Here is a 17,969-nt window from a genome sequence, read left to right as displayed (position 1 = left end):
AAACCTGCCCCTCTTGGAGACTGGGGTCCCCCGGTGCCCTGAGTGCAGCAGGGCCATTACCCACCCGGCAGTGCCTGTAAAATAACCGTTTATTTAATAGTTTTTTTAAAAAAACAAACAACAACAAAAAACTCCAGTGATAAATGTCCGTTACCGATGGTCAGCGTAAAGTGCCAAACGCAGTACAACGCCCGGCTCCTGGCCGGCTGCTCGCTCGCGGTGGCTCTGCGGCAAAGCAGGGCACTGGAAGCCCGGCCGCCTGCACCCCCCGGCCCGAGGTGCCCGGCCCGCGCCCACTGCGCGGCGGAGCTGGACCCTGGCGCTGCCGGCCCTGCGGTCCCTGGGGCCAGGCGCTGAAGCAGATACACGGATTACACTTTTGCAGGCTCCCGGGGCTGGGGAGGGAAGCTGCGAGCACGCGAACTTCGGCTCCTCGCTCCCCTCTCCGCAGAGTTACAAGCTTATATGGTCAAAGAAAAAAATAATAAAGAAGACGTATAAAATAACAATAGAAAAAGTAATACTTCTGGGAGAGGCGCCGCGGCGGCTCCGCGGAGCTTTCGTTCTTTTTTCCTTTTTTCTTTTTTTTTAAATGCAGTTTCCCTTCGGCCACGTGAGTACCGCCTTTTGGCCAAGAGTTTAGCCGCGTCCTGGGGGAGCCGCCCGGGCGGTCGGGGTCAAGGCCCTGGGCGGGGCTCTGGAGTGCCGCGTGCGCGCCGGGGGCCCAGGGGACGTTGCTGGGTGGGGGGAGGTCCCAAGCGCCCCTCCTGCTGCCTGCCGGAGAAGGCTCCTGCTTGTGGTCTCTCTGGAGGAGGGGGCGGCGTGCCGCAGGGTCCTGGAGGCCCGGAGGCTCCGTTTAGCACTTGATCTTGGAGGATTTGAGCTCCTTCACCTGTGAGTGTAGCGTCTTGTGGACAGCGAGAGTCCTGGACTGGCAGAATCCTTTCCCACACTCTTGGCACTTGAAAGGCTTCTCTTTGGAGTGAATATATCTGAGGACAGAAAGACACAGTTAATCCTTGAGACCCAGGGCAGGGCCACACACCGCTGCGGATCCCCTCCCACCACCCAGAGATGCTCGCCCTCAAAGAGAGGGAGGAAGCGTAGGGGCCGGAGTATGGGTCCTGCAGACCGCACAGTTGGTGATGGAGTGGGGAGCGGCTGTGAAAGAGATGCCCTGGCAAGGTCCGGGACCCCAAGCAGATCCAACAGGAGAGACCACCTGCCTGGGGGGGGGGGTGCATGCACAGACCCCGGGAGCACTGGAGGTGAGTGGAGTGAGCTGGGATCCAACCATTTATCTTGTCCAAGACGGTAGCCACCAGCCCACATGGTACATAAAACTGAAACTTCAAGCACACTAAATGCACATCTCAAGAGCTCAACTGTCATTTTTCCCATTGTGACAGAAACTTGTATGGTTTGATTCTGAGGATGGAGGAAGTGGCTGGGTAGGCTGTGTGTGAGGCAGAGTTCATGGAGACCTGACTACCCTTAGGTCCCCTTCATCCCTGTGTTTCCTCCACCCACAGTCTATCCCTGAGCCCTCTCTGGGTTCCCTCCTGATTTTAGGAAACTCTCAGAAGGTGGAATGGCTTGGAGACCCTAGGAGGGATCTCAGGAACCTCATTAGGGAGGAAGATCTCCGAATCCAAGGGCAGAGAGCTCCCTCTCAGGCCACCCGCAGCGCCGCACCTGTGGTCCCGGAGGTGATCTTGCCTCCGGAAGGCTTTGTGACAGATGTCACAGGTGTAGGGCCGCTCGTCGGTGTGTGTGCGCTCATGGATTAGAAGGTTGTAGGATTTGGTGAAGTGGCGGCCGCAGAACTTGCAGACGAACTCCTTCTTGGTCTTGGAAGGCAGGCGTCCCCTGGTGGGCTTCTTTTCTGGAGACAGCTTGGTCACATCCAGGAGGGCCCCCAGCCCTCCTGTGGGTGAGCCAGGACCCTCACCCCGGCCAAGCTTGGACGGATCTTCCTGTGTAGCAGCCAAGGCCAGGTTGGCAAAATCAAAGCGTGGCTTGGTCTTGAGCGCTGGGCCGCTGCCTCCAGTGGTGATCTCAGGCTTGGGCTGGATGACATGAGGGAACCAGGGAAAGGCGGGCAGCTGGAAGCGCGCGTCCACCAGGCTGGACACCGCACCTGGTACTTTGGAGAAAGAGGAGCGTGGCAAGTGCATGGCCGGGTAGCCCAGCGTCCACTGGTGCAGGTGCACAGCGTGCAATGCACTGAAGCCGTACAGGTTGGGCAGGTGGTCCGAGGGCACTGTGGGCAGGCCGTTCACTGCCTGAAGGAAGGAGTAGTTGGTGAGCTGAAGGGATGGGTGTATGGGCACTGGGGCTGGCAAGGTTTTGCTGCCCATTGTGGTAACTGCAGTGAGTTCTCAATCTCGATCTGCAAATAAAGGAAGAAGGGAGAGGGAGAAGAAAGGAGAAGTTCAGGATAGGTTGTCTTCCTCCGGAACGTCAGCCCAGACTCACCCTCTCCTGCCCCCGGGGCACAAACTAGGAGTCTAAGATCCCAGCCCCAGAACCCACAGCCCTCACAAAGATGGGAACCAATAAAAAATTTGGAAGAGCCCTCAGAACCCTCCCTGCTCTGAGGGCACCCTCTAAATGGCCTCTGGCCGAAGCACACAACCTGATAATGCAGTTTCAGTGCTATGCATCCAACTTAAAATAAGGGCTTACTGTATACGTGACATTGAGAGAGGCAAAGCACAGGGAAACTGGCACATAGAGCCCAACATCCACTCATATATGGATCAGCACAGAACTACATTCTCCTGCAAAGATAATGAATTTGAAGGCAAGCTTAGATTCATGTGCAGGAAAACAGAGAAATGTGCATGACATCTAAACACAGCTTCACACAGTTTGAAGTAGAATTGACAGGAAGGGGCAAAGACACACCAGGACGATTGGTATTTTATGGCACAACACTGAGTACAAAACACGGGAACCATCTCTCTCTCACACACACACACACGCACACACACTACACTGCACACAGTGGATCTCCTTACAACCACGAAGAGCCTCACAGATAGCACACATACACATCCCCACAAATATGCACACTTCTTGGCTCTTGCACATTAAGATCTTCTGACTGTTCTTCCATTTGGCTTCCAGAAGTCAAAGAAGCAGTGTCGTTTTTCTCAAAACTCTCAAGTTTGACCTCCAACTGGCTTTCTTGCTTTACCATTAGTGCACCCTGTTGGCACCACTCTCTCTGCAGCTGCTCCTTACCACAGACTTTGGAGATCATCATCTCCAGGGAGTTACTGACACTCATGTCTATTTGCTCAAATATCTACAGTGGCATACAAGGGGACTTCATGTCCTTCCTCCCCAAAAGGAAAGGGAAGCAGGGCCTTTGTGAGCAGCCGACCCTGAGCAAGCGGATGTGCCTATGGGCAAGAGCACCAAGGCCTCTGTTGCTGCTGCCCTTGCACCCTCCAACTGCCAGGTCAGAGAGCTTAAGCAAAGCCACAGGGACGAAATACCCAAGTGGCAAGGTATTGTCATGCCCTTCAGAGCCACCAGCCTCCCTAGAAACATCTGGACTCTGCAAAACATCATTTAATTCTACCTTCCTAGAGACTCCTAACCCTGGTCTGTCCCGTGGATTAAAAAAAAAAAAAATGGGAGAAGAAAAGCTGGGTGTAGCAAGGAGCCTTGAGGCTGCCAAGTGCTGAACCCCAGAGCTCTGAGCTTGGGGCTCTTCAAGAAGTTATTACCAAGTAGGGTGTGTATGGGGTTCCCTTCTTTGCCCCGTCTCAGTCCTCTACTGCAAACTCCTTTCTTTACTCTTCATTGCTCTCCTTGTCTTCCCCAGACCTCTCCTCTAATCGCTGGTAATTCTCCTCCCTTGGGATGTGCAGACGACTGCTCTGCTCCCCAGTTCAGAGCACAGATTCCCCTTTCCCCAGGCAAGGCCCAGGAACTGACTCAGCTGCCTTTCGCTGCAGCGAGGCTCCAGAAGTCCGCTCTGTCCAGGGATGTACAGCGCCTGTGTCTGAGAGGAGGAGGGAGTGTAATCCTGTCCCTGAAAAAAATCTTCCCCTGGAAGCTGGCAGGATGGTGGCTGGGGAGGTGCTGGGAAGGAGAGGCATTGCTGGTCCGAGATTTGTCTGCACAGGTTGAATTAGCAAACGGAGAAAACCCAAGTCTGACCTCTATGATTCATTCAAGCACTGGGCCAGGAGAGGCCAATATCTGCCCTGATCCCACCTCTAGAACTGGAGCAGACCCCCCCCCCCACCAGTCCCCTCTATTCCTCGGAGCGTGCACGGGTCGCTCAGGGATCCAGCGAGACCATCCCGGAGCACCGTGACAAGAGGGAGCAAAGCACCAGTTGGAAAGTGGGATCCCTTTGGGTGGAAGAAAGTGGAGGAGGAGAGGACTGGCAACTTCAAAGGTGGTCCGGGACTTCGCAGAGATGAGCGCCCTTTGATTTGCTGTCACCTCTTCTTCCCCTCCAGGCTGAAAATCAGATCTTTATCTCTGGCTCCCAGGAGCCGGCCAGGCAGGCAGAGGCCTCTTTGAGATCCTCTCTGGGCTCGGCTTATTCCAAAGGCAAGGGAGCCCCGGGGGCGGCAGGACTCCAGGCTGCACACACAGAACCCAGCCCTCTGGGTGCCCTGCTGGAAGAACCCTCTGACCTTGCCCGACCTGGCCTCCTACTCCTCCCACACCTCGGGCTCCCCAGGGGTTTGGGAGTAGGGGTGCTTGCGACCCTTAAGGCCCTGGGGAGTCAACCTTTTCGGGCTCTCTGCCCGATCCTGTTAGCCCCGAACACAGCAAGCCCAGCCAGCTTCCGATTTCCTGGGAGCACTTCGAATCCAGGGGACGAAATTCGTTCGAAACGTGGCTCTTCACACTAGTACCGAGAATGAGACCAGTGCACGACCCAGTCCCAGGCCCTCAGCTAAGAGAAAAGCTCTCACACGCGCCTCTCCAGCCAGAGAGGTAGAACAAACGCCCGGCGCCCCTGCGTACCCCAGGGTGAGCGCTTTCGATCTTACAAGCGAAGCGGGATCTTCAAACCCCCTCCCCAGGCCAGGCATTCACCCCGCGCGGCCTCAGAACCTGGAAGGTGCGCGCCCAGGTCGGGACGACGCGAACTAAGTAGCGCTTAGTCCGCGCTGGGGAGGCTCGGGGCCCTGAGCCGCACAGGCACTCGGGTCCCTCGCGCGGTGGGTCGCCAAGCCCGGGTCCGCCGCCAGCCCCCATGTCGGGCATTAATGAAGTGTGCAGAGTCTATTAAAGTGGTTTATTCGGGGCTAATTGAGCGTGAGCGAGTTAACTGCTTCCATTAATGAGGACGGAGCGAACTCCATGGGCTAAGCGCCTGGAGGAGCCCAGCGGCAGCCCAAGAAAATCATCCTCGACTCGAATACCCAGCACGGGCGGTGACAGGCGTCCGGACCCCCGCCGAGAGGAGTGACCAGCACCGGATACTTCGCTTGCAGTCTCTCAACGAAGGAGAGCGGGAGAACCCACGGAGGAGGCGGCCTCTGCGCCGCCCTGAGACGCGGACTGCGTCCTCGGCGATCCGCTCCCCGCTCATAATGGAAACGCAAAGACTTGGAGGAGCCCAGGATGGAATCTCGACCCACCAGCCGCTCGCAGTCCCCACCGGCCCTTCTGTTCCTTCGGAGGCTGTGCACCCGAGAGACCAGCCTTGCACGTGGTTTTTCCTTCCAAGACCAAACGCGCAGCTCTTGGCTAGGGCGAAAATACCAAATTATGGCCCCAAAGAACCCCTTGCAGCTACTCTGCACTTGAAGACCGCACCCGCTGCTGGGCCGAGCTGCTGACAGCGACTAGATGGGGTTGCTCGTTCTCCTTGTAAGAGGCGTTTCCGGCGAAAAGGGAGTTCAGCGTGCATTCCCTCTCCTCTTTCCCTCCCTCCTTCGCCTTTCTCTTTTTCTCCTGAACTTCGGGTTTAGGGGACAGGCAAGGAAGCGAAAAAAATCCTCCTCCCCTTCCAAACCCCAGCCCGTAGACACCCGCAGCTGCAAAGTGTTTCCGCGTGCGGGTCTCGTACCGGGAAGACAGACTCGCGCCCCCTGCGTGCCTCCCAACACCGGGACTTTGGCGGGCCACGCTCCAGGCCTGGCCGATGCAGAGCAGGATTCTCCTGCAGGGAGAATCCCTAAGACCGAGTGCGAGTCCGAGGCGGGGGTGAGATGCGCGGCCCTGTGCCCCGGGATCCAGCCAGGCTCTTACCTGAGCGCAACTCCGCTTTAGAACTCAAGAAAGCGCTACTCGGCTAGGGCATGCACCTGTCCCTGCGGCCTTGGCCATCCCCTCACTTTCCCTCCCTTCGTCAGCCCCCAGATGCTCAGCCTGAGCTAGGAGAGCGCCTCTGCAAAGGCTGCGCCCGCCCAAGTCGCTCTGATCTTTTAAAGGGAGCCCACAGACGGACTTCCGAAGCCCAGGGCCACCTCGCGCGGGGTTCCACGGAGCCCCCGCCAGGCTGGAGGCAGTAGCAGAGGCTCGCCCCGGGCTCTGCCGAGGTCGCAGGCCAGGACCCCTGCGCGGCAGGTCCCTGAATCAGTGCCCCCAACCAGCCTGGGCGACTCTCACTTTCACTAAGGTCCTGCAGCCTTGGCTTTGACAAGGGGAACTTCCTTCGGGGGCCATTGGGAGAGTGGAGGCACCCGGCAGGCTGTGCCGAGGAACCCGGGAGTCCTGCCCGCACTCCCCTGGCGGAGCCCGGGCGTCCGGGCTGCAATTACCTTGTTCCGCGGAGGTCCCGCGTCTCTGGGGCTCTCGCTGCAAGGGGCCCGGGAAGTCGGAGGCGCTGGAGCCCACGGACACCGCTGGCGCTCTAAAGTCCTGACAAGTCTCCGGCTGCGGGGATTCCGAGGGCTCCGAGCTCCCGACAGGCGGGAGAGCTCAGCGGCCCCGGAATCCTGGCCGCCGGGGGATGGTGAGCCTCGCTCGCCGCTCGCTCGCTGGCTCTGAACCGGGAGCGGCTGAGAACGTGCTGGGGAGAGGCCGAGCTCCGACTCACTCATCCCTTCGCACCGAGCCGCCTACTTATTTTAATCCACCACCCTCCCTCCTCCCCCCCCCCCCCCCGCCCCTAGCCTTAGGATTCCTCCCCTCCCTCCCTGCCTCCCCCAACTCGGCCCTGCGCCTGCGCGCTGAGACACAAAGTTTTGCTGACCGGGGCGGTCAACTTTGGCAGCTGCACTCGCTTGGCCCTGGCCTCTCCGGACATTACGTCCCCTCCCCTGCAGTCCTGCGCGACCCCTCCTCGCCTTTTAAGCCCAGGAGGGCTTGCCTGGTGCGCTAGAGCAAACAGCCCTTCGCAGACCACAGCAAGCTGGTATCCTGCGTCTCCATGTCCTATTCTTGCTCTGTACTCCGCTAGGTGGGAGGGTAGGAGCTGTGTGCCCTGGGATCCCGGCACGTAAGCTTGGACCCTGGCACACTGTGGCGCCTAGCAGTCACCCATTCTCCCAAAATCCCTTCCAAAAGGCTGCAGACCTCGGGTGTGGAGCAGCTTCTGGTCATCAGAGTGTGCTTAGGGCCAGTGCGGTGACCTGGGTGGCGCTGGCTAGAGCCACAGTCACCGACTCGAGAGAGTCCTAACGTTGGAGGTTTTCCAGCTAACCACATTCCCTGGGTTCTGGGTTCAGTAGAAATATCTGAGGGTCGCACAAGGAGGTCCAGTTATTTTCCTGGGACCCAAAACTTTCTGGGGTCCCCCCCCCCAAGCACAGCCTGCTTTCTAGTGGATTACTGCTATCAGCATGGATGGGAGTCTGGCGAGCAGGGAAGGCAACCAATGCAAACTATGCAGTTGTCAGCAAAGTTCAGATGGAGTTTGGAATCTTAAAAAGAGTAGGTATTCCTGGCTTCCAATAATTCTATCTTCATTGCCTAGGCCTTATGGAGGGTCCCAGTACCCTCCTGTCCGCTCATCTCCTGGAGCTGACCTCCAGATGACCCCACCGGAGCCCTCCCTGTCACTTCTCTGGAACACCCCCGGCAGGGTCCGCCACAGGAGGAGGCGCCAGTTTCCTGGGGCTCCGGTGGGTCCAGATTCACACCATTGCACTCCATCTCTGTCCGGAGTTATTGCCAAGTGACTGTTCAGCACCCGAGAGAGGGTCTCTAACCCATCAGTACTCCTCCCTTCCCAGGAGTCCCTACTGTCCCCAGATTTGGTTTGCAAAGCCCATCTGATTTTCTCTGCAGGGTAACTGGAGGGCTGTGGTCCCTGACCTTCGTCATGGTCACTGGAGATGCACTCACCCCCAGAGGCTGGTCCTGGGTCCTTTAGAACAGCTCACTGCCTCTAACCCCTGGGTAACCTGGGCTTGAGCAGGAAGGGGGATGTGGAGGTGTAATCTCTACCCCAGGACTGCATTCACCAGCTCCACCTCACAGGTCAGCACAGAACTAACAGACCCATTAAGCTTGCTTGTGCACCCAAAGTCTTAGCAGCTGCCAATATAGGGGTGACATTCTAACCAGAGAAGGTAGTAGATACCGCCATTTGCCAAGAGATTCCTGGGCAGCAAATTCTGAGAGAAGAGGAAGCCCTGGAGAGTCCTGGCAGGGCGATCTGGGACTCATTGGCTCCCATCTTGGATGAGAGAGTCTCTTTCTGTACCAGCCTCAGGCTCTGCAATTAGGCAAAGCCTGGGGGACACTGCCAGCCACGGACGCTTTCCAAGAAAGGCCAGCAAATGAGGCCAGGACACTGAGGTGGGATGGAACCGTCTGGGGTCTATCAGGGTACCTCAAAAAGTTTGTGGGAAGATGGAATTAAAAGATAAGTTTATTTTGGTGCAAAAACTTTGAAATCCATGCATTTCCATTTTCCCCATAATGCCCATTTCCTAGAACTTTTTGGAGATCTCTCATATATCACCCATCTGCTCTGAACTCCTCGCAGCTCAGCCGAGCTTCCGCCATCTTTGCACTTGTCTCTCCTTTCTACAACAGCATACTCGGCCAACATGCCTCAAGTCTCCCAGAAAGTTCCAATTAGTGGGATCCGTAAAGAAAGAACCGTGAAACCAGGTTGTTTAATGTGTTTTCCCGATTATCTTGAAAACTCATCCTGACTCAGGTAGGGAAAGGTGGGGAATCAAGGCTGGCTGCGATCCCTCGTGGTCCAAGGCCCCAGGCTGCTTCCCTCAGAGAAGTCTCTGCTTGAGGCTGGCAGCAAGGGCAGGACGCGAGGAAGCGAGCGCAGCGACGCTGGAACGTGGGCTCTGGCACCGCTCGGTGTCCTCTAGGGCGGGCCTGTTTCAGAAGCCTGCCTCCTGGGTCGCGCACAACCTCAGAGAGAGCCGGGGAAACGAAATTCAAGATTTGCTAGGCATTGAAAGGTGCCCCCTCCCACTCTGAGTTCCCAGAAGAGCGACCCCAAACCCCCGCCCCGGTCTCCGCCGGAGGCTGACCTGCGTCAGGGTTCCCTCTGGGCGGGGCGGGCAGGAGAAGTGCGGAGAGCGAAGGACCCCCGCGGCGTTGCGCGAGAAGACGCTCCGGATGGGAACCCCCGCGGCGCCAACGGAAGAGAAATAGAACGCACCCAGAAGGGTCTGGGTCTCAGCATCACGCCGGGACCGCGTCTTGGACCGATTGGGGAGGGCAGGACCCAGGACACCTAGGGGCCACGGCGGCACTTCTTAACAAAGTCAGATTCGTTTAGGATTCAAGAGGATGTTGCGTGTCGAATTTGGTGAATGCCCTCAGCTGCCTGGACCTGACCGTCCTGCCCACCCGAGAGCTCCGAGAAGGTGGAAAAATTCCTGTCGGACGCCTGCCGCGTTTCTGGGAGCCCAGCTGCTAGCTTGGATCCTGGGGGGCTCCAACCAGCGCCCAGACCCAGCACCAAGTCCGCTGCGGTTCTCTCTGGTTTTCTCACCCACTGCGTGCTGGGTGGAACGGCGAGCGCCCACGGGGTCCCAGGCGCGTCAGGGGCAGATCCCCACCTTGGAGAGCAGGCCGCCGGGTCTGGCTCCCGCGCTCCGTCCGGAGCCCCACCAGTCCCCGTGGGGTACGGTCAGGGAAGGATCCCGAATCTGCCCTGCCGGAGCTGCAGCCTCGGGGCATTGAGTGTCCCCCCCAGGTGCCGCCCCGGTGAGCTCCTGGGGACACTGTGTGCAGCTGGGGTGGTGAGCAACTGCTCACCTTCCCTGCCCCGACCCCAGCCCCTGTTTAGACTCGGGTTCCCTGGGAAAGAAAGAGTCCCAGCTTGTCTTAGGAGTGGAAACTGAGCGGGTTTCAGAATATAGAATATTTCAGAAAATAGCGTGGCCTGTATTCTTCGGGTTGGTTTGGATTAAACACAAACAAAAATAAAACCTCCCCTCTCTGCACTCCCCAGACACAAAAATGATCTCATTCTTTAACATGGAATTTACTTAGCAGTTGAGAGGTTATGCTTCCAACGTCAGATGTCCTGCAACTGCTTGGCGGACTGTTGGGCTTGTGGACCACTGAGGGTCTGCTCGTGAGACTCCCCTTCCACTTCCCACGCAGGAAGGGACCCTTCAAATAACCAGGAGATTTAGATGTCCCTCTGCATGCATTTAAATGACGGATTGTCAGGGTTCAATAGCTCCTCTGGAACCATTACGGTCAATCAGGTCAAAATCCAGCTTGGGGAAAAGTTTTGACGCACACATTGGTGCCAATAGCACCTCCGAAAATGGGAGTCAGCCTGAGCCCTCAGGGGAGGACATGCCCGGAGGAATGCGAGAGCCGTGTTGACCGGTGACTGCGACAAAGGAGTTACAGCATCAAAACTGAAAGGGAAAGTGCACTGCGATCCCAGGCAGTTCCCGTTTCGTAAGTTCTGGATGCGCGCAGGAGCATCTGGGGACTAGGTGTCTCCTCCGTCGAAGGGACGACCACGCACGTGGATTCTAGCTAGCAAGAGGCAGCCTCGAGGGACAGGAACGCGCGCGTGGAATGGCAGCAACTCTGGAGCACCACTACCCGTCAAAGGTGGCCGAGGCAATGCTTTTGGTGGTGAGCATCAAACGTGAAACGTGTGTGCAAAGCCGGGGTGGGCTTTGCACAAATTTGAGTTGTCAGAACTACCTTTGACCCAGAACAGGTCTCCATAGCCAGGTTGCTGGGCTTTTCCCCTATCCAAGGTGGAAACAGTTACATTAGAAACCAGGCGGTGTCTAATCTACTGAGGCAGCCTGGTGGGGCTGGGAGGGGAGGGGGAGTTAGTTGCGTGTGCGCTTTAGAGTGGACCCCCACGGGCCGGCCGTAGCACCTACCGTACCCGTGGCGCTGCGTCCCCGGCGGGCGGCGCGGCAGGAATGCGCGTTCGTGGTAATTAAACATTTCCAGACACTAGAGAGTTATTATCTGCAGCGCGATTTCCGGCGAGGGGACTGGGAGCAAGTCTGGCTGCAAGGGTTGAAGAGTCGCGGGCGCAATCCTAAAGAAAACGTGCCCCCTGCTGGTGAGCTAGCTACATCTCTGTGCGCCTTCCCGGAAAAGTCGCAGACCCAGGAATCCCTGCTCCGTTCCACCTAAGAGTTTGGTCTGTGTGCGTGCGTGCGCGCGCGGTGTGTGTGTCTCTGTGAGTGTGTTTCTTCTAAGTTTTCTTTTCTCACCGCCGAAAATCGCCCTTTTCTCGTTTAAAACTGCGCGCACGCTTACCCTTCCAAACACCAAACGGAGAAGGGAGTCCCTATTCGCCCCGCGGCTTCTGTTTCCCCGTCCCAAACAAGACTTCAGACTTTGCGGTCGGGATTTTTAAATAATTCGAAATCTTTATCAACTTCTACCGCCAGGAGCTCTGGTCCTGGACAAATAATGAGCTCAGGTCTCCTGGGAAGCCTTTCCGCCTCGCTCCCAGGTCGCTCCCGTCCACTCCTGCCTCGCCCGCTTGCTCTCAGCTCCGCAGCCCGTCCCACAGCCGGCGCCCGGTTCTCTGAAGAAGGGCCGGACTGGACGGAGCGCGTTTGTTAGCGTGCGCCGGCTTCTCCGATACCTGAGGCTTCCTACCACAATTTCCCCGCAGGCCATTCAATCCCACTTTTCGGCTGCATTGTCTGATTTTTTTGCGCAATTTTAGCCGGATCCTGTCCTCCAAACTCCGGTTCCAGAGACGGAGACCGGAAGAGAGAAAACCTAATGCTCTACCTGTCTCCAAGCTCTGCGGCCCCTCCTCTTTTTGCCGAAGAAAAACAAGGTCTCAAAGACCCCTCTGGGTCCTGCTGCTCTGCTGGAACCTTCTCCCGATCATCTGCGCTCACGTTCTTCGTCCCACATCCCTACAAGGCTCGCTCCAGGCGCACCGAGTTCAGAGATTGGATCCTTTCTAATAGGAGGAACTCAGACGGACGCTGGGGCTGCTTAGAGCCACGCGACAGAGACCAAGTTCCCAGGTGAAGTGTCATTGCCCATCTTTGGGGTCTCTGAGACTCCACTCCTTGGAGAAAAGGCTGGAGAGTGTCCCAAGAGAAAACAAGTAAACAAGAGAGGGGCCCGGAAAGACAGGCTCCCTGCTCTGGCCCAGATGTTGGAGAATGGCCAAGCGCTCTGCCACCCATCACCGGAAGAGATAGGGGCTCCCAGTTCCCCATCTCCAGTTTGCAGCGAGGATGGACAGGGGACAGACCCAACTTGGACATCCCGAAGAACTACCTGCAGCGACCTTCCCTCCCTAGGTGATGCAAAGCTACCCCATGTGTGGTTTGTATGCATGAACAACATTACCCATTTCCCGGGTGAGGACTGAGTGCTTCTGACTTTCTTCTAGTACTGTGACAGAGAGTCTTCAGGAGTTCTGATTGTCACACTAAAGAGATGCCAAAGTCCTGGCCCGAATTGTACAGGAGCTACTGCCACTGGGAAGGTGACACAGCTGACACACTCATATCCATAGTGCCCCTCCATTGAGTGTGACAACCCCGAATATCAGCTCTGGGAGATGTAGGGGTGGAGCAAGGGATTGGAATGGAGAATACTCGGTAAAGGCAGCAAACACAGAGTGAGCAGCAAGATGGGAGGAGCTCACCTCTTCTGCCAGGAGAGCCTCTAGTTATTTCTCTGATTTCTATGAAGTCAGACTCAGGAGAAGAAGTCAAATTCATGGGTGTGGGGCCGGCACTGTGGCACAGCGGGTTAACCTGCTGTCATCCCATATGACTGCTGGTTGAGTCCCAACTGATCCATTTCCGATCCAGCTCCCTGTTAATGCACCTGGGAAAAGCAACGGAGGATGGCCCAACTGCTAGCTCCTGGCTCTTGACTTTGGCCTGGCCCAGCCCTGGTCACTGGCAGCCATTGGGGAGTGAATCAGCAGATGGAAGATCTCTCTCTCTCTGTCTCTCTCTCTCTTGCTGTAACTATTTCAAATAAATACATTTTTGAAAAAAATTGTGGGTGTTCATCACACAATGAAGTAGGTTATCCTCAAAGTGGGAGCCACAACCCCTTATTTCAGCCACCCATGGGTGCAGCCTCCTCTTCTGTGTGATCTAAAGACAAGATAGGGTGGGCAGTTGAAATGCCAGTCCCAGCCAGTTCTCATTTTCCTGGGTGACTCCAGGTAAGTCTAGTTGTTATCTGGTCTCCATCCAGTTCCTTCCATGAAAACCTTCCCACTGAAGGGAAAAAGCACTTGTGGAAATACTTGGAGCAAATATTAAATATTTTAAAAGGTAATATATTAGTGTGTAAATTTCACTTCAAAATGGCTACCAGGTGGGTTGTTTTGCTATACGAGGGGTTTTCAAAAAGTTTATGGAAAATATCTGTTATGAAAATATATACATGGCCCTTAAGGAATTCTAGTATGGTTGAAAAGCCCACAAGAGAATTTCAGGCATAGAAAGCCAGGGCACTGTGGCAGAAAAATGTTCTACGTGAAGGACATTGGTGGACAAGACCTCAGTGGAAAGAAGTGGTCATCAAAGAAGAAGGTACTTTTCTCTGATGAGAGGAGAGAACTTCCACTTTGCTTATGGCCTTGTCTAAATAATGAAGGATTTTGTGGATTTAAAATGCTTCCATAGCCTAGGTAGCCCATGTCAAGAACCTCAGGTGATCGCTGACATCACACAAAAGGGTGTTAAAAAATAAATTAACAATAGGAGTCACTGTGCACTAACTTCTCATGCAGGACCTCTGTCCTCAAAGAGTTGTATTATAATTCTTGGATGCTTCTTTAAAGTTAATTAAGTTTCTAAAAAAAAAAAAAGTGAAATGAATTTCAAGGTGCAATGACTTTGAACAGCCCTTGTCTCGACTATTGATGAACATTTTTTTTTTTGTGAAAATTGTTGAACTCTTTACTTAGTAGAGTGTTGGTCTTCTGTGTATAAAGTTAATCAAAACTGGATCTTAGTGGAGAATGGGACTGGGAATGGGAGAGGGAGGAGGAGGGGTAGGAGAGTGGGTGGGAGGGTGAGTATGGTGGGAAGAATCACTATATTCCTAAAGTTGTACTTATGAAATGCACAAATTTTATATTCCTTAAATAAAAGGTTTCTTTGGGAAAAATTAAAATAAAAAAAACATGGGTTTCAAAATTGTTTGCATCCAAACTCATTTTTAATTATATTTTTCCATGAACTTATATTACCCTCATATGTAAGAATTAGTTAGGCTATTACATGGCAATAAAAAGAATTAAGGAGAACAAATTAAAATCTTATTATCAATCAATTATAGATAAAGAATTTCTGGCTTATGACCTGGTTTTCCAAAAAATTCAATCAATAAATTTCAAATTTAGCTAAGGAGGACAAAGCCAAGTATCATAGTAAGGATTGTTCATTTTTAATATCCTTTTAAAAAAAGATTTATTTATTTATTTATTCGAAAGGTAGAGTGACAGAGAAAAGAAGGTAGAGGAGAGAGAGAGAGAGAGATCTTCCATCTGCTGGTTCTCTCCCCAAATGATCAATAAACCTGGCACTGAATCAGGCAGAAGCCAGAAGACTGGAACTCAGTCTAGATCCCCCACATGGATGGCAAGTGCTCAAGCACTTGGGCCACCTTCTGCTGCTTGCCCAGGTGCATTAGCAGGGATCTGAATTGGAAGTAGAGCAGCCAGGAATCCACCTAGTGCTCTGATATGGGATGTTGGTGCTGTAAACAGAAGCTTAATCTGCTTCACCATGATGCTGGTCCCATTTTTAATATTCTGAGAAGACAGCCAAGGGGAGCTGCAATATACCAGCAGGTCATGTGGATGGACAGAGTCCAGTTCCCAGTGCCCAGGGTCCTACATGGGCAGCAGAGTGAATGGGAGCCTGGCGTGCCACACAGGATGACTGACAGAGGGCACTTTAGTGTTAGCCAGACTGCCACAAGGCCACCCACTAGGTAAAGGGAGACTGGGCACACATGCCCCACCCCAGCTCAGGCACAGGCTGGTGAGCTAGTTCCTGATGGACTGTAACCGACAGTTATGGAGCCTGTTGAAAGTCTTGTGCCACAAAGTTACTTGGGGAATTTGCCAAAATTCAGATACCTCTTTGGCCACTCTGATTTAGGAAGCCGGAAGTGGGCCCTGGCAGGCTGCATTTTTTAATTTTCCAAGACGATTATGACAACAGTTATCCTTGGCGCGTGTACATACGGACAAGCATCTATAAAAAGTGATTCTGCCCAGTGGTGTCTGGCTCTTGCTAAGGAGGATCTTGGAGATTGAAAAGTTACCCAGATTAGCTACAATTCCTTAAATCATAATATACAGCTGAGCAGGCGGTTCTCCTCCTCCTCCTCCTCCTCCTTCTTCCTCCTCTTTTTTAAGGATTTATTTATTTGTTTGAAAGGTAGAGTTACAGAGAGGCAGAGGCAGTGAGAGAGAGAGGTCTTCCATCCTCTGGTTCACTCCCCAGATAGCTGCAACAGCTAGAGCTGGAGTCATCCGAAGCCAGGAGCCAGGAGTTTCTTCCGGGTCTCCCACGTGAGTGCAGGGGCCCAAGCACTTGGGCCATCTTCTGCTGCTGCTTTCCTAGGCCACAGTAGAGAGCTGTGGAGCATCTGGGACTTGAACCAGCACCCATATGGGATTGCCAGTACTGCAGGCGGCAGCTTTACCTGCTATGCCACAGCGCCAGCCCCAGGCATTTCTTCTTACAAACTTCCCCTTCTTTATCTGTGAAAGAAGGGACTGGACCTGATATCCATCTAAAGTGTTTGCAGCAACTGAGCTTGAAGGTTCCACTGCCTGCCAAGGAAATGGGCAGTGATTTGGGCCAGGGTGCTTGGGTTTGCTGCCAGTCACATAATGTAAGAGGTTCCCATACTGTCAACATAAAGGATGTATCTGAGTGTGAGTAAAACACCCTAGGCTTTGGAAAAACACTCATCTCAGTATGAGAAAAAGTCATTTTTTGCAGGAGAACTCCCTTGGGGTGCAGAAGACTGGGAGAGCTGGTCCTGCCAGAAACACAGGTCAAGGGACGCAGAATCTCAGGCCAGCAAGAGGTTGGTTTAATGCTGGGAAGCTTCACTGTGTGCAGTCGAGAAGAGCAGGTGTCTCTAGGCACCCAGGATTCTTCTCTTTGCTCCCCATCCACGCATACTTTGTCCTGTGACTGTTATCAGAAGGGAGGTGCTATGGCCTGAATGAGGAGGCTTTGGTTTGCCACTTACTTTGCCACTGCTAACTTTGCCATAAGATGGGCAGTCATTCCCTTCCCAGAGGCAGCCTCCATAGCAGAATGGACACACTAGCACAGCTGAGTTTCCCCCTGTGGTACCTGGGGTTGGGACTCTTGGCACCAGCCAATAGGGTTTTTTAAATGCTTTTATTTTGACAGTGCTTTTCCATTTTAGTTTGGTCTAAACTTACTTTACATGGCTATTTATTTTAAAACTGGTGTAAAATGTTCCATACGAGGACTTTCCGATTTAATCACCTATCACATGTATAGGTGAGGTAATGCACATAAATCATTTACAAGGATTTCCTTAGGTCAGGTGGACACAGGGCCTCTGGTTTCACAGAAAGAACCTGCAATTTCAATCAGTAGCGGCCATCTGAGTTGCTTTGCTAAGAGAGGAGCCAGGTCGATTGGGCAAACGCAGCTGTGCTGTGTGGTACACCCCTCGGGAGGCATCGTTATGTCATTCCCATTTTCTTAACAAAGAAGTTAAGTGTGAGGGCCTTCCTGTGGTTGAGCTCTGGCCCCTGAGTGGAGTCCTGGACGTGGAACGAAGCCTCAGAGGTCAGTGACTAGACACAGGGTCTCCCCTGACCCTCTCCTCTCTGGAGCTTGGCAGGTGCAGCAGATCTGCATGATCCGTGTGATTCTCCTCTGCCAGCTAAAGGATGCAGAATGATGCTTCTTCTCACCTTGTGTCCGAGAAATGGCACATATCTTGTCCCAGAGTCACACAAAATCCCCGCGTTCTGGAGCCAGGACTTGAGCATGAGTGTATTAGGTTTCAAAGCTCAAGTTCCTGATGGAGGCACCCTTGCTACTTAGTGTAGTCATTGAGGAAAAAGTGACCAAATTAAACTAAAAGCCTACAGACCAAATCTTAGAGAAACTGCCTCCTCCAATCCCCTGACCTCACCGCAGGCCCTAAGCCTGTTGCTACTTCTACTTTGTCCTGAGTGTAAACCTGGGCTGACCAGCATCTAGTCAGCTCTTCCGTGTGGTCACTCCTCTCTCCTGACTTGGGAAGTTAGCTGCTTGAGCAGAGAGGCCACTGAGAAAGATAAGCAGCTTCTCTGGTTGAAAGGGCGGGCTCCAGAGCCCACTTTCTGAGATGGGGGTTGAGGGAGATAGCTAAGTCTGGTGGCACTTGGGGAGCAACGGTACTTGTCTCTGCCTCGCTCCTCTTAGTGGAAGAGAAAAAAAGAATGTGCTCAAAGGATCTTCTTAGGTGAGACATGTACTTAACACAGTCACGTATATGTTACTGATGGTATTTGCATGTTAATAATGCAGTGTACTATTAGCACTGGTAACACTGGTAACATTTTACAATTCAGAAGGTATTGA

At 53.9% G+C, this 17,969-nt stretch overlaps 1 protein-coding gene and 1 long non-coding RNA gene across 2 annotated transcripts; one reads left to right on the top strand and one right to left on the bottom strand.

Annotated features, from left to right (window-relative positions):
* Positions 1-71: 71 nt before the first annotated feature.
* Positions 72-7,047, bottom strand: OSR1 (odd-skipped related transcription factor 1). Its single transcript, XM_002710046.5, has 3 exons — positions 6,747-7,047; positions 1,696-2,392; positions 72-992 (listed from the first exon to the last, which is right to left on the bottom strand). The coding sequence occupies exons 2-3, from the start codon at positions 2,358-2,360 to the stop codon at positions 857-859; spliced, it is 801 nt and encodes a 266-aa protein (XP_002710092.1). The 5' UTR covers positions 2,361-2,392; positions 6,747-7,047; the 3' UTR covers positions 72-856.
* Positions 7,048-10,812: 3,765 nt separating this feature from the next.
* Positions 10,813-12,172, top strand: LOC138848829 (uncharacterized). The gene is made up of 2 exons (XR_011386949.1): positions 10,813-11,007; positions 11,790-12,172. It is a non-coding gene; the product is annotated as an uncharacterized lncRNA (long non-coding RNA).
* The last annotated feature ends 5,797 nt before the right edge of the window (positions 12,173-17,969 follow it).

This window comes from Oryctolagus cuniculus, chromosome 2, assembly GCF_964237555.1.
Source record: "Oryctolagus cuniculus chromosome 2, mOryCun1.1, whole genome shotgun sequence".
NCBI lineage: Eukaryota > Metazoa > Chordata > Mammalia > Lagomorpha > Leporidae > Oryctolagus > Oryctolagus cuniculus.
Note: the sequence above shows the minus strand (reverse complement) of the source record. Positions and strands in the feature narration are given on the sequence as shown.

Coding starts and splice junctions, on each gene's coding strand:
- OSR1 (XM_002710046.5), bottom strand. CDS start 2,360: ATGGGCAGCAAAACCTTGCCAGCCCCAGTGCCCATACACCCATCCCTT. Junction 993..1,695: donor GATCACCTCCGGGACCACAG/GTGCGGCGCTGC, acceptor TTCTGTCCTCAG/ATATATTCACTCCAAAGAGA.